Source organism: Apteryx mantelli, chromosome 5 (genome assembly GCF_036417845.1).
Source record: "Apteryx mantelli isolate bAptMan1 chromosome 5, bAptMan1.hap1, whole genome shotgun sequence".
Lineage (NCBI taxonomy): Eukaryota > Metazoa > Chordata > Aves > Apterygiformes > Apterygidae > Apteryx > Apteryx mantelli.
In genome coordinates this window covers 85,238,446-85,251,339 of record NC_089982.1, presented here as the reverse complement: position 1 = coordinate 85,251,339, position 12,894 = coordinate 85,238,446, and the positions used below count along the sequence as shown (strand labels likewise).

General features: G+C 39.5%; 1 protein-coding gene across 1 annotated transcript in view; it reads right to left on the bottom strand.

Moving 5' to 3' along the window:
- The window catches only part of ATRN (attractin), a 217,455-nt gene that overhangs the window by 33,360 nt on the left and 171,201 nt on the right, over positions 1-12,894 (bottom strand). Inside the window, exon 26 of the mRNA XM_067297263.1 lies at positions 9,348-9,409. Coding sequence (XP_067153364.1) covers positions 9,348-9,409 — 62 coding nt within the window. The remainder of the gene's footprint in view (positions 1-9,347; positions 9,410-12,894) is intronic.

Below are 12,894 nucleotides of genomic sequence, written 5' to 3'. Positions count from 1 at the left end.
ATGGCAAAATGATCCCTAGCTTGCTAGGATGCCAGGATTTGGCACCGGGGAGGATCCACTCCAGCAGGCGGTTTGCACGTGGTCGTTCTGCTTCGGATGCTGAGAGTGTTTATTAGCGTAGACATGAACTGCTCACAAGGGTCCCAAAACAGTCTTACGGGCGATTAATTTGCTAGTACAGACGTAGCCAAAGAGGTTGACACCACTTTTTGGAAATCTTCTCTTGTAAGCAATTGTTCCTGATTATGTGTCATGATCCACAGCCTATATATTATAAAAACTGCATGGGATCAGGCACTGACCACTTAAGCGGCAGTCCGTAGGTAACATGATCATATTTTTCTGACATAGATGTGTACAGAAATATTCCTTACTGTCTTATTCCAGATGCTATTAAAATTTGACACTTGTGATTTCAGCATTAAAATGTCTGCACAGCTTTTAAAGACTCCTGTGATGCCTATTTCTTCACAAATTTAAGTAGGATCACAAAGAGATTTGTTTTGCCTTTTTCATTTTATGAGACGCGTATTCCAAGTCACTTCTCCCACATTTTATGTAAAATATTAAAATCTGACATTAGTTCACTGCAAAAGCACGGTCATTTTTCTATGATTATAAACAGTTCAGACAAACGCTTTTGATAGTTACCATATATTCCTTTTTGGGAGGCACAGGATTACCACTGAGTCTTGTAGTAAAAAACAATCTCCCCCCTGCCCTGTCATGAGTACAGCATATACATTAAATCTTTAATTAGCATTTTGCTAAAGTAGTAAAAATGCATCACTGATGTTTTAGGATTTCACAGCTTCAGTTTGCCCTGTCTTTCCTGATGCAACCTACTGCTGCATTCAGTGAAGGGCGAGAGCAGACTACCTCCATCACCTGCAAAGAGTATTTTGCTTGTGGTCAAGGTCACACTTTGACTAGATGGATTTTCACTTCCACCACACTCGAACAAGCACAAGTGAATGATGGGATAGCAACATTTTTGAGTGCAAAAAATTTTTGAGTGCCAACATTCATCGTTGGCTCCTCTCAGCGTGAATGCCACCACGTTTACTGAATGGCTTTGATGAGCTTTCTGCCTCTGCTCTCTTAAAAGCTCCCTTTCTTCAAAGAAACTTCAAGTCTTTCTAAGGCACAACATTGGCTTTATCTCCGAGGCCTAAACACGACAGTGCTCCCCGAAGAGAAAAAAACCCAAAGTTACCCAAGCAAAAACAGCACAGCTGAGACCACAAGCTCAATCTTTGTCTTTTGCCACTATTTTATTTTCAGTAAGATCTTAACCTCAGTGTACAAATGAAGGACGGAGATAAAACAAACTCTTCCAGGCAGCGGGGAGAAGTGTCCCTGGCTCGACATTTAATTTGACCGTGAAAACAAGAATATTCAAAGTATCTGCAGGAGTCCCCAAGACAGGCTGCCAAACCAACACCAACGCTCGCTGCCTGCCAGGCAATTACTTTCCCATTGTAACTTGAGCAGGAACTTTCACCTCAGGATCAAATATTTTAGTTGCAGCTTATGGGGAACAGCTACTATCATGGCTTATTAATTTTGCCCCTTTACTTTTGGAAACAAGATGGAAGTCTGAAGGGCAGAGAGAAAGAGCCAGATATCTCCCCAGCCCAGCAGTGCTATGCTGTGAAGACCCATTTGAGGGTCCCTTTGGTCCCATCTGTTCTTCCATGAAGGGTTTCTCTGGAGAACTGCTGTCCAGGTAAGCATGGGCCAGGCACAACAAGCAAACGTACAGCAAGGGAGATCTTCACCTTGCTGTAGGTTACCATTACAAAACATGTAGTTTTTACTTAATTCCCTTTCAGAAATACATGTTTGCCAAGTCTCTGCGTGCCACAGTCCGTCACCGCTTCTTGCCTCACTTCTGGCACCACAGCCAAGACTTTCTGAAGGAAGCAGAGAGAGGAACTAGCAATTAAAGGCCAATAAGTAACCCTTCTAAAACACTCAATACCTTCTGTTTCAGAGGAACGGCATCATACAACATTGTACTGTCACAAGGAGGCAGCAGATACTCACAAAAGCTATAAAGCCACTAAGGAAATACATCTCCCCTCTTGCACTACCTCCGCTTGGCAGCGCTTTGGGAGGGATCAAACGCGGCGTCTGCTGAGCATGCTGCAGTGCGTCATCCTCCGAAAGAGCCCCAGGGCTTCCAAGATCTCTCTCTTGGGTTTACTCAGCCTAAAATATCCAGAAATAAGTTAAAAGACCTTTCCTTGTGTAAGCTACTTTAAACCATCTTTTGTCCGCCCTTCATCGCGGAAAGCAACCGTGTAAATGCGGCAGCACTGGAAGGAAAGGCCTCCTCGCAGTGACTGCTGTGTCAAAAAATGTTTTGGAGCAAAAGCCTGCCAGCTGCGGTGTCCTAGCCAGATGCTGCCCTGTGCCCTGCTGCCTCTTAAATGCCTCCCTCTGCCAGCTAGGAATATGCAACCATTTCAAAATGGCTTTAAAAATAAACCCTCGCTGCAGGACTTGTTTTGTCTTCTCCTTCTATTTCTCTCTGCTCCAAAACTGTTTGTCTACCAAGAGTCTCCTTCATCCCTGAAATCCACCACTTGTTTAAGTCCTCTCTCTACCACTCCTCCCACCTCAACACTTTGGTTACCTTTTCTCCTCGTCTATTCCCCCTGAAAAACAGGTGGAAGGGAGAAAAATGTTCTTACGCTCCTAAACATCCCAGCACAGTCTGTATGCACGTCCTGCAAAAGTCACGTAATGGGCAAACTAGCACTTCCAGTAGCCATACCTGAACCATCACCTATTTGATTTCCAACTTCCCAAGCCCAGTCACTCTAAGTGGCTGAATTTTTCCCACCCAAAGAAAGGAAACCAGAAAACTGAGACCAGAAACCAGAATAAAAGGCAAAGGAGCAATCTAGAGTCATCTAAGACCCCCCCTGGAGAGTTTTTCATCCCAGAGAAATTTCAATTTGACTCTTCATTTGGGTTAGGTTCCACCAAACATAGCTTTCGTTGGCCTACAGAAGTTGTAAAGACCTCATAAGTAGCACAAACACAGCAGTTCTAGGGAAACTTTGCAATCACAGTTTATATTAGAGGTTTTTTGCTATTTAATAATTTATTAATTCTTAACTATTCATTAAATTATGTAAGCATTAAAAAAAAAAGAGCACCGTGGTTATAAGTAATCTCTCCTCAGTTGGCCCCAACAAATGCAATAGTCATTTATTGATACTGCCTACATCACTCTTTATACTCCAGGAATGGAGTCCCCAGTACAAAATCTGAACTCGAACATCCCATCTGCCTTTATACTGAACTCTAAGCTCCTTTTTGCAGAAGAAAGGGGTTTCTTTCCATTTCAGGTATCCATAAATCCTTATAACAAGTAGAGTTGCATTTTTAAATGGCCGGAAAACTTCATCAGCACTTTGATATGATGCATTCTCATGATGAGAGAAGAAAATCCATCTGGCATATTAGGGCCCAATTATTAAACTCTTCTACAGTGTTTATCAACATTAGAATTGCCTGTAAAAAATGACGGTTTTAAATGCCAAAATATACAGCAGCTTCAATACTAATATGCCTTAACATAAATGTCATTTAATAATTTCAGAGAGCACTACAGTGATTACTAGAAACACGTACCAAATTATTTTGATGAATTGGAAGCTATTTAAGTATCCAAAAAGCAACTTTTAATATGCTGGGGAGTTACAGGTCACATTTTTAACTGCTCAACACATTTAACCTCCAAATAGTTGGAACAAATACATAATACTGAAGCAGCTGCCTGTATAATGATGCCAGGCAAAACCAGACTGGTTGAATGCCTCTTTTACTACTGTGGGTACTGGGTTTGCACTGCCGGCATTTGCCAAACCGCTACTTGAAGCCAACAGCAAAGGAACAGACCTGATCTGCAGATTAATGACCTTACTTTTCTGCTTGAGACAGCACCAAGGTTTAACAAGCCACAACCCACTTCATTTGGGGCAGGTCATCTTTTTCTGTCATCTACTCCTTTCAGGAGCACAATCAGTCTCAAGCTCTGTGACATTGTGGCAGCCTCCAAAATCATGGATCAGTTTAACTAAAGGTTTGAGGTCTTTCGGGGAAGTAGGTATTAATATATTTGCTTGATTTTTTGGGGGGGAGCTCTTTAGGGTTCATATTTGCAAATCCTTCTGTGCTATTGCAAAGGGCATACGCTTAAAAAAAAAGGAAAAAAGACACATTGTCATCTCACAAGTCTAGAAGCTGGAGCTTCAAGAAAACACACTACAAATCATGGGACATATGATACAACTGGAATGGAAAACAGTGTTTCCCTGACCCCTGTTTTGAAGGCTTTTCCCTTCTACTACATGAGAGCAGGACAGCTAGTAGATCTCCCATAGCTGAACGGGACTGGGGACAAAGCACAGAGGTGGCCAAGTAGACTCCTTCCATTCTCTGTTCTCCTCCTCTCCACAAGCCTCTGGACTAGATTGGTCTTCTCCACTCATCTCACAGGAAACATCCTAGGGAAACAGAGTTAGTGGAGTCTGGAGAGCTTTTTGGGCTCACCTGAAAGTGGACACCTATGTCTGGTAACCGAACTGCTCTCCGGAGTCCATCAGCTCTACTCACTCAAATAACAGCTTACACACAACATGCAAATAGAAACCTAAATTAAGATGTCAAAACTGTAAACTGAATCCCACTCAATCAATAGGTTTAAAACCCGAAGTGCTTATATCACACCCAAAATCACTACATCGCCACAGGAGAACGTGGAGGCCAAAAGCGTAAAGGCACCAATGATGAAACTAATTAATGAAGGAGAGACCAGATGGTCCTCTGCTCTGATCAGCGTGCGATCATTATAGAGGACTAACTGAAGAGGCATGAGGAGAACATGGAAAAAAGAAAGTCATGGAAGCTGAACTATTCATTTTCTTCATGTTGTTAGAAATAATGCTCAGATATTTCCAAGCTCTTTGTTTTTCTCAGGAAAAAAAACCAAAAACAAAATGCAATTCAGACTAGGTTTTAAAGGCACATATTTAGTAACAGCACTTCTGCTCTAGAGAGAAATTACTGAGTAAGAAAAAATAGTGAATATCTACAGCATGACTCCAGATGTGAATTATTGAAACAGGCCATTCCCACTTACACTGGGCAAATGTTTACGGCTAGAAAAACCAACATACAGCATGTTAAACCATCTGCTTGACTTGTACAATGACAAATGCAGCTCCCTCTGAAGTTTTCCCGAGGAATAAGGCCAATCATTCACACCAAAGTAAAACACACAATTTTGTATTCAGACCTTAGTACAGGCTATAGACATTCATATAATACTGTGACACCATGAAAAGACAAAATCCTCCCTTGCAGTTTTTTTTTTCCATTTGTGAAAAAGACCCATTTATCTAGCAATCACTGTATGACTATGACGAGACTAGAGACAGTGTTGGACGCCCCCAGAAGGAGGTTTCAAGGACAGATATGAAAGAAGAGAGATGCAGCAGCCAAGAAATGGGGCGTGGTGAAGAAACATAGCAGAAATGCAATAGAAAACATGCAAGGTGTTTAGGAAAGCAATGTAACAAAATTCAATGTGACATCTTATGGAAGGGGAAGATGATTATATTTAACCAAATCTCAGAGTGCTTTGATTATCCCCACTCACACTCTCACGGCCACAAGCACCAAGATGTATGCATCCAAGTGGTCTGGCCAACATCACTTATGTCCCACAAGGAGGACAAGGGATGGTGGCCATCAGGTCCTCACCCCGTCTCGTTTCTTCCTCTCCACTGGAGACAGCAAACCTGATTTATAGGTCTTCTACACCCTGTAGGACCCAACAACTTCTTTGGCAGGACCCTTTGGCCTCTCAGTTTTGCTCACTTCACCCTTCTGACCTTTTAGGCAAGTCAGGGGATCAACACCTCCGTTTGCTCGCTTTGAGTTTCTTAGGGCTGCTACGCTAACAGGAGAAGGACTGGCAGCTTTGATGTGCTCTAATCTTGCTGCCATTCTCCTGGTTTTGTCTCCTTCTGACAAGTTGGCCATGCTACTAGAGCACCTTCTGGGCCTGATGTGACTAGCACGTTTCCCAATTGCTTTGCAGTCATCTGTGTCACTGGTTAAAACACAAGCTGCTCTTTCAACTCTTGTTCTGCTGTTTCTTCTGGAGCTTACACATACTTCTCCATCCATATTTTGTTCAAACCAACCTTAATATTTCTATCACAAATCTCTACAGAACTGGACAACAAAGCAGGGGAGCACAGAAGAAATACAGATGCATATTTTTCAAAAAAAAAAGGAAGAAAAAGGATTAGTGGTCAGTAATATCAGTTTAGACGCCACAAATATTTTTCACGGTATCTTCTGTACGTGAAACACGTGGTACACCGGTGAGAAATACACATTATAGACACATGTGATAGCATAAATAGATTTTTGAAAGACAGGGAAGCACAGACACTAATAGGAATGTTTGCCAGAGATTGTCAAAATAGCTCAAACTTTATCTGCTGAAAGAAAACAGCAAGATCTGTAAAATAAAGAGCTATGTTATAAAAAGCAGAGAGGAGGAAATGGAAAAACACAGTTTGCTTGCAATTCATGTAGCTTTACAAAGGTTAACAAGGGTTAGAATATCATTTCTCCTGCCGCTCCAATTACAATGCAATATTAATGATCCTGTAAACTTTGTCATTTTACTCAACCTTTATCCACGGACATTTTCTTAGCTTAAAACAACAAGTTAACATGTGGCAAAATAAAATAATGGTAACGCACAGCCATGCATTTCATTGACACAAACGCCTCGACTCCAGAAGGAGTTCCCAGAGTCTAACAGCTCCTCTAAATGTGAGGCACACCGTGTCTGACCCCAGCTCTTAAATTAAACAGAAATCAAACCCAGCAGTCACATTTTGTCCTGTTTCCCACTGCCTGATGCCATTTACATATATTGCTGGATTACTGGTCTCTCTGTAACTTCATCTGCCTCGTAGAGGCTCGGGGTCCTGCAGGCATCTGAGACCCTGCATAAATTTAACAGCACTGGAGTTGGGCAATGCAACTTGCATTCCAGCGCCCTTCGAAGGGACTTTATTTTACCTAAATCACCACAAACGTCAGCACAGGAAATGAGAAGAGAACCTAAAATTCCTGTTTTCCTACATGGTTTCCCCATAGATGGAAAAATGTACCTGTCACCAGCACAAAAAAGAGCTATGAAAAACGTTGCTTGCAGAACGGCAAGTCATACTAAACATTCATTTTCCAGAACAAAAGTAAGTCTATTTTTGTGCCCGTTGCACTCAAAGAATTGATATGCATCTCCGTTTCCAAGCTAGAGGCGGCCTATATTTCAAACGTGGTCTTTCCAACTGTCTTTAGGCTTTGCAGAAAAGCCTTTTCACTGCCTCTGCTCAGTGTGCAAATTTTCAGCCAACTCTTATCTCATTAATGTCACAGGGGGCTATCAGCTATTATTTATTCCTACTCAAACCTTGGATGCAACTGCAATTACGAAATGTACCCTAGAGCACTGAAAACAGAAGAGTTTCAACAGTTGCCCCTACAAACAGCAAAGATGAATCATGCTGCTCTAATATACGGGTTATTTAGCATGTTATAGCAACTGTAAAATAAAATATTGTGAGTGGAACTTAGCAGTAGTTACAGTTCTAGAACCGAAGAATTTTTAACGCATTATAAATGCTTGATCAGAAAACACTGATAAACTGCCTTCTTCCAAATAGATATGTTCTTATTGCTCTGGCATGTTAAGACATTAGTTTAGTAACGCTGCAATATTATTTTTCCAGGAGATTCATGTGATAACACAGAGAGAGGGAAGGAAAGTCACTGCTGACTATCTTCAATTTATCTAACTTTTTGATGTGAATTTTTAACTGCATGTGCTCACTAATGCATTTAATACACATATCTTCTGCTTTAAACACTGGTTCTATTCTAATAACAGAACAGGAGGAATTGCTGATATTGAAGAGTTTCGAACTCTCCTATGCAGATGATCTGGGCCTGTAAAGAACAAATGGGTAGTCTGGAAAGTACTGATTAATCATGTGTCAGATGGAGCTCAGCTCAGCAAAAACAGCTATTAAAAAGCAGCCAAAGAACCAATGACTTCCCTATTATAAGTAATTACCCTGCAACGAAGATATTTAGGATAAGACCTTGATTGCACTTGATTCAACAAAACTAACTCTTAAGGCTGACCGAGGAGTAAACATTTATTCCCTATCAACGCAAGCAAGGTGGTGGGTCAAGCCTGGTGCTTACCTGGAACTGTATTAAAGCACGCTCCATGCTGTAAAAACTACATACTAAAACAATTTTGGTGTAAACCACTTGTCTGAAAGACCCATCTGGAGCTCCTTTATTTAATTGTATTTAGCGTGGAACCTCAAGCAAGATATTATTCCCACTGCCCATTTTAAAATGGGCATAATATTGCCTAACTTAAAACAGACTGTAAGATCTGGAGTAAACATATATGTATAATCACCCTGTGGGAGTTCTCCTTATGGATCAAATACCGTTTTATATTTGTGGAGTATTAACAGTTCCTAAAATAGAGACCGACACAGCAGATTATGAAACCTTCAAGAGATGGCCTGCTGTGCTTTGGGAGACTTCATCTCTTTGTCAGGGATATGCTTTTTTTGGAGAATGGAAGAGGAAACAACCTTAATATTAAAATTGCTTCTGTTGGTTCTGCTCGTACAGAATCATCAATTTACTTCACACCGAGAAGTGACCTTTACCCAGCAGTTCATGAACGGGAGAAAGGTATTTGGCTTCAGCTGTGTTGAAATGCACACTTGTTTTTAACTTCACCTATTTTCAGCAGTTCAGTTTAAATCACCGGTGCTACCTATAGAATCTTAAATTAGTCCATGCTTAGCTTTTTGCAAAATCACTTCCTTAATTTATGATTTATGGCTGACACCGTGTGAATGTCTGCAATTTCTCCAGTCATATTTCATTTGCATGACATGGTAACTCAACAGATTGCTTCTATACCATTTCTGAAATAACTTCTCCATTTCAAAGAGCCTTTCCCCCCTTCCTCTAACCTCCCTTTTCCTGCATGCACAGGACAAGATGCATCTGCAAAGACGTGCAGACAGCTTCCCTAATAGAATTCCTAATAAAACACTTCAAACATAGTAGGGATTTGCATTTGCTAGGCTGTCATGTAAACAAGACGTCTAATTTTTTTTTTTTAAATGAAACAACAAATCACTACATTGAAAAACAAAGATCTTTCCTAAAAAAAAAGGAAACATTTAGCTGTCTTAAATGAAAAGTACCTGAAAAATGTCACAAAGAACTGTACCAGGTCCATAAAGTTGCTGTGTTGTGAGAATGCAATCTGCAAAAGAAAAGCAAATGCTTTCTATTACTTACTGTAAAGCAAATTTAGATTTACAATGCATTGTTGCTGGGATCAAAAAATTACAATGAAATATTTCTTTACTTAAGTCAATTAACATTTTTGAACACTGTTTTGAAAAAAAAAACACTGAAATAGTCTGAGGGAAAAGAAAGTAAACTACAACTTCAGATTACTTTTGCAATCATATATTCAAAAAAAGAGCCTAGAACAAGTAACATCTCTCTTCTCCAGCACTGTTCCAAGAATAGTCTGCAGAAAAAAAAAAAAATCCATAAGCATACGTTAATCACCTTGGAGAAAAAAACGAGTTCAAAAAGAATTTTAACACACAAGTTTCCAAGAGCTAAAGTAGAACAGTTTTAATTACCGCATACAATCCAAAGTACAACATTAAAAAGTTAAAAATGCATGCTCCTATTCCAATCATATTCTTACATCAAAATCTCCTTGAATAAGTAACTTACACCAAGAGCAGCAAAAAGGCATGAAATACAGAAGATAATAGACACTGTAAAAACAGCTATGGCATTCATCATAACTCACTTTCCTGCAATCCACTCAAACTGCAAAGAAAAATGGAAAAACAACCGAATATTTTGGACAAAAAACAGAGGGAAGAAGCGAACAGGAAATTGGGAGGTGGTTAGAGGCAAAAGGAAAGATTAGGGAGCCTGGTTAAAAATAACAAAGCCGAGGCGAGGCAAGCCAACAGAAAAGCAACTTCTGTGATATTAGGAATCAAAAGTTCTTTCCAGGTACCTCCTATTTCCTCTGACTATCAACCTCAGCCCCCAAACAGGAAATTAACTCTTTCATGAAGTATCTGAACTTATTTCAAACCTAAACCGAAATGTGCACGTTAGCTGCAAAAGCTTTTAACGCGTATTAAATCCACTGAAGGCATCGCTTGCGTTTCTCTCAATAAACTGCATGTTACAAAAAGAAAATCTCTCCTTCCAATTGCCACGTTTCAAAAAATTGTGAATCTATGCAAAACGAGTTAGGGCTTGCATTCTGGGTGTCCAAGAACACCTTCCTTCATCACGTTGGCTTTAAATACCCGTTGTATCCCGGTATAGAGGGGGGCCAGAATCATTTTCTTATAACCATATTGAAATGCTCTTAAGTTGAAAGCTCCTTTAGAGCACACAACAGACTACTTCTGTTTTGTTGGAAAGCTTCCTTGAAACCTGCAGACCATATGCTTGTGATCTCGCCATACTACTGCCTACAAATGACAAGAAACATAGTTTCTTGCTGAATTTTTCCATATAAAGCACTTCTCAGTAGCTCCCCAATTAGAAGAAGAGAACAAGCAAGATTTCACTTCATATTTTAAAACTTGGTGGATGGTAACTGAGGTGGGGGAAGTGGATTTATATTTGCCAAATTATTGGGGCATTTCTTTAAGGCAAAGAGTTTTCCTACTGGAATACCACATCCTAAAATACAAGCATGTAGTATTTCCAGCATAGAGAAATAGGGTCTAAGAATACCTATGATGCTGATAGACTATAAAGAAGATGCATTTCCAAACAAAGACCATGTTATATATCAGCAGCATATATTTAAATATCCTTTCATAGAAAGAGAAACTTGAAAGCACACAGAAACCAGGAACAGCTATGTTCTCTGAAGAGGATCATTAGGACTAGTTTGTGTGATAGAAAGCAAAACTTGCTCAAACTAAAATGTAAAGAAGAAACAAGTATCTGCTAATTTTAAAACAGGACAGATCCTACAAAACCTTAAAATGCTTATGTGCGATTCAAATAAAATTACGTTACATTATGAGACTGGGAACACATCTCTAAACTGTTACCAAAAAGATCTGCTGTCTTTTTTTTTCATAACGAGTGTAGCTAATACAACGAAGAAAGAAAATCTGGATATATTACATGCCGAAACACGAGAAACGTCTTATCAGTGGTCCTTGTGTCTATCTGTTGGAGCTCTTACCTTGCAAAGATACTGAGGAATCTATCTCATACGCAGATAAAAAGCTGAAGTTGGTTTTTGCAATTTACTTCTCACAAGCTGAAAACACAGTGTGCTATTAAACTTGACCAATCTGCGTCACAGGCAATTTAGTATCGTAATTGTTAATGGTTTGCTTACTTAAAGCTTAATTACCTCTAATATAATCTATTCCTAGGATTTAATTAATGCAGCTACATAGAAAGTTTGGTTAGAAGTAGCAGTTAAAAGTAGACCGTTCATTTCAAATACAGGGAAAAACGTGGCAGAAATTTCTTGTGGGGTACAGATTTTCCAATTACATTTAAACCACAGTAGAAAATTCATTTATACAGCCTGAAAAACTAATTTGGTACCAAAGGTCGAAGCAACGTAGCTGCAGGAATACCTTGTGCATCTCTTGCAGGGAATTCTCAGAGCCTGCTGCAGGCACCAAGCAGAACTTCATCGCAGCTACCAAGCTGTAACTGCTACCGCCACAACGCACTTGTCCTTCAAAGCTGTTTTATTCTAGATTCTTAGATATAATGCAGTATTGTTAAATAATTAAGATCAAAAGAGAGCAGATAATTATGCTATTTTAGGAGATTATTGTAAAGCTCGTGTTTATCTGATCTGAAAAGATAGCTGAAAAACGCATACCAGCCTATCCAGCTTTTTCAAACGCCACATCATTGGAAATGTCAAACAAATTTGGCTACTTTCCAGATGAATAAAAACAGCTGGACATACGGACGGATAAAAATATATATTAAGAGTTTTACTTTCTTTATCATTTGATTAGCATAAACATTAGGCCAATAAGAAAACAGGGCTGCTCTACAAAGCGAAAACTGCACTAGTTTTGAAATCATGACACGCTCCTTTCAAAAGCGTTTAAGTAAAGTGTAAAGGAAAGGCAAATTGAACCCAACTGATTTTTCAGTAACAGCTAGTATTTCAAACTAAAAATATTTCTGGAGTTAAACTGCAGTTTGTGACTGATACAAAGTTTGACTAACAAACTGGGATGACTACATACCACAAATTGGTTTGCATCAGTACGAAGATTAGTGCTTCAGGAGAGAACAAACATGAGGATAATTTCATGAGAATAATTTTGTGCAAAAAGGGTCCACCTGACTCTTAGTCAACTTCCTATTTTGAAACAAGCTCACCTTAAGTCTGGAAGTGCAACCATAACTGAACTTATTTATGCTTCCATTCTTCGTTTGATTTATGAGTACTTTGGATTCATTAGAAGTACTTGAATTCTGCATACCGCTAAGAAAAATGAATGTCAACAAACTAATAAGAATCTCCATTTTTCCAGTAAGTTAAATAAAGCAAGAAACAAATTTGAGTACTGTTCTCACACACCTTTAATGAACAGAATTACAGATAAATCATCACAACAGAGCTCCTGCCACTTCTGCTGGAAGTTATTGCTGTTTTTACACAAATACAAGACAAACTAATAACACGCCACAAACAACAGAGATGGG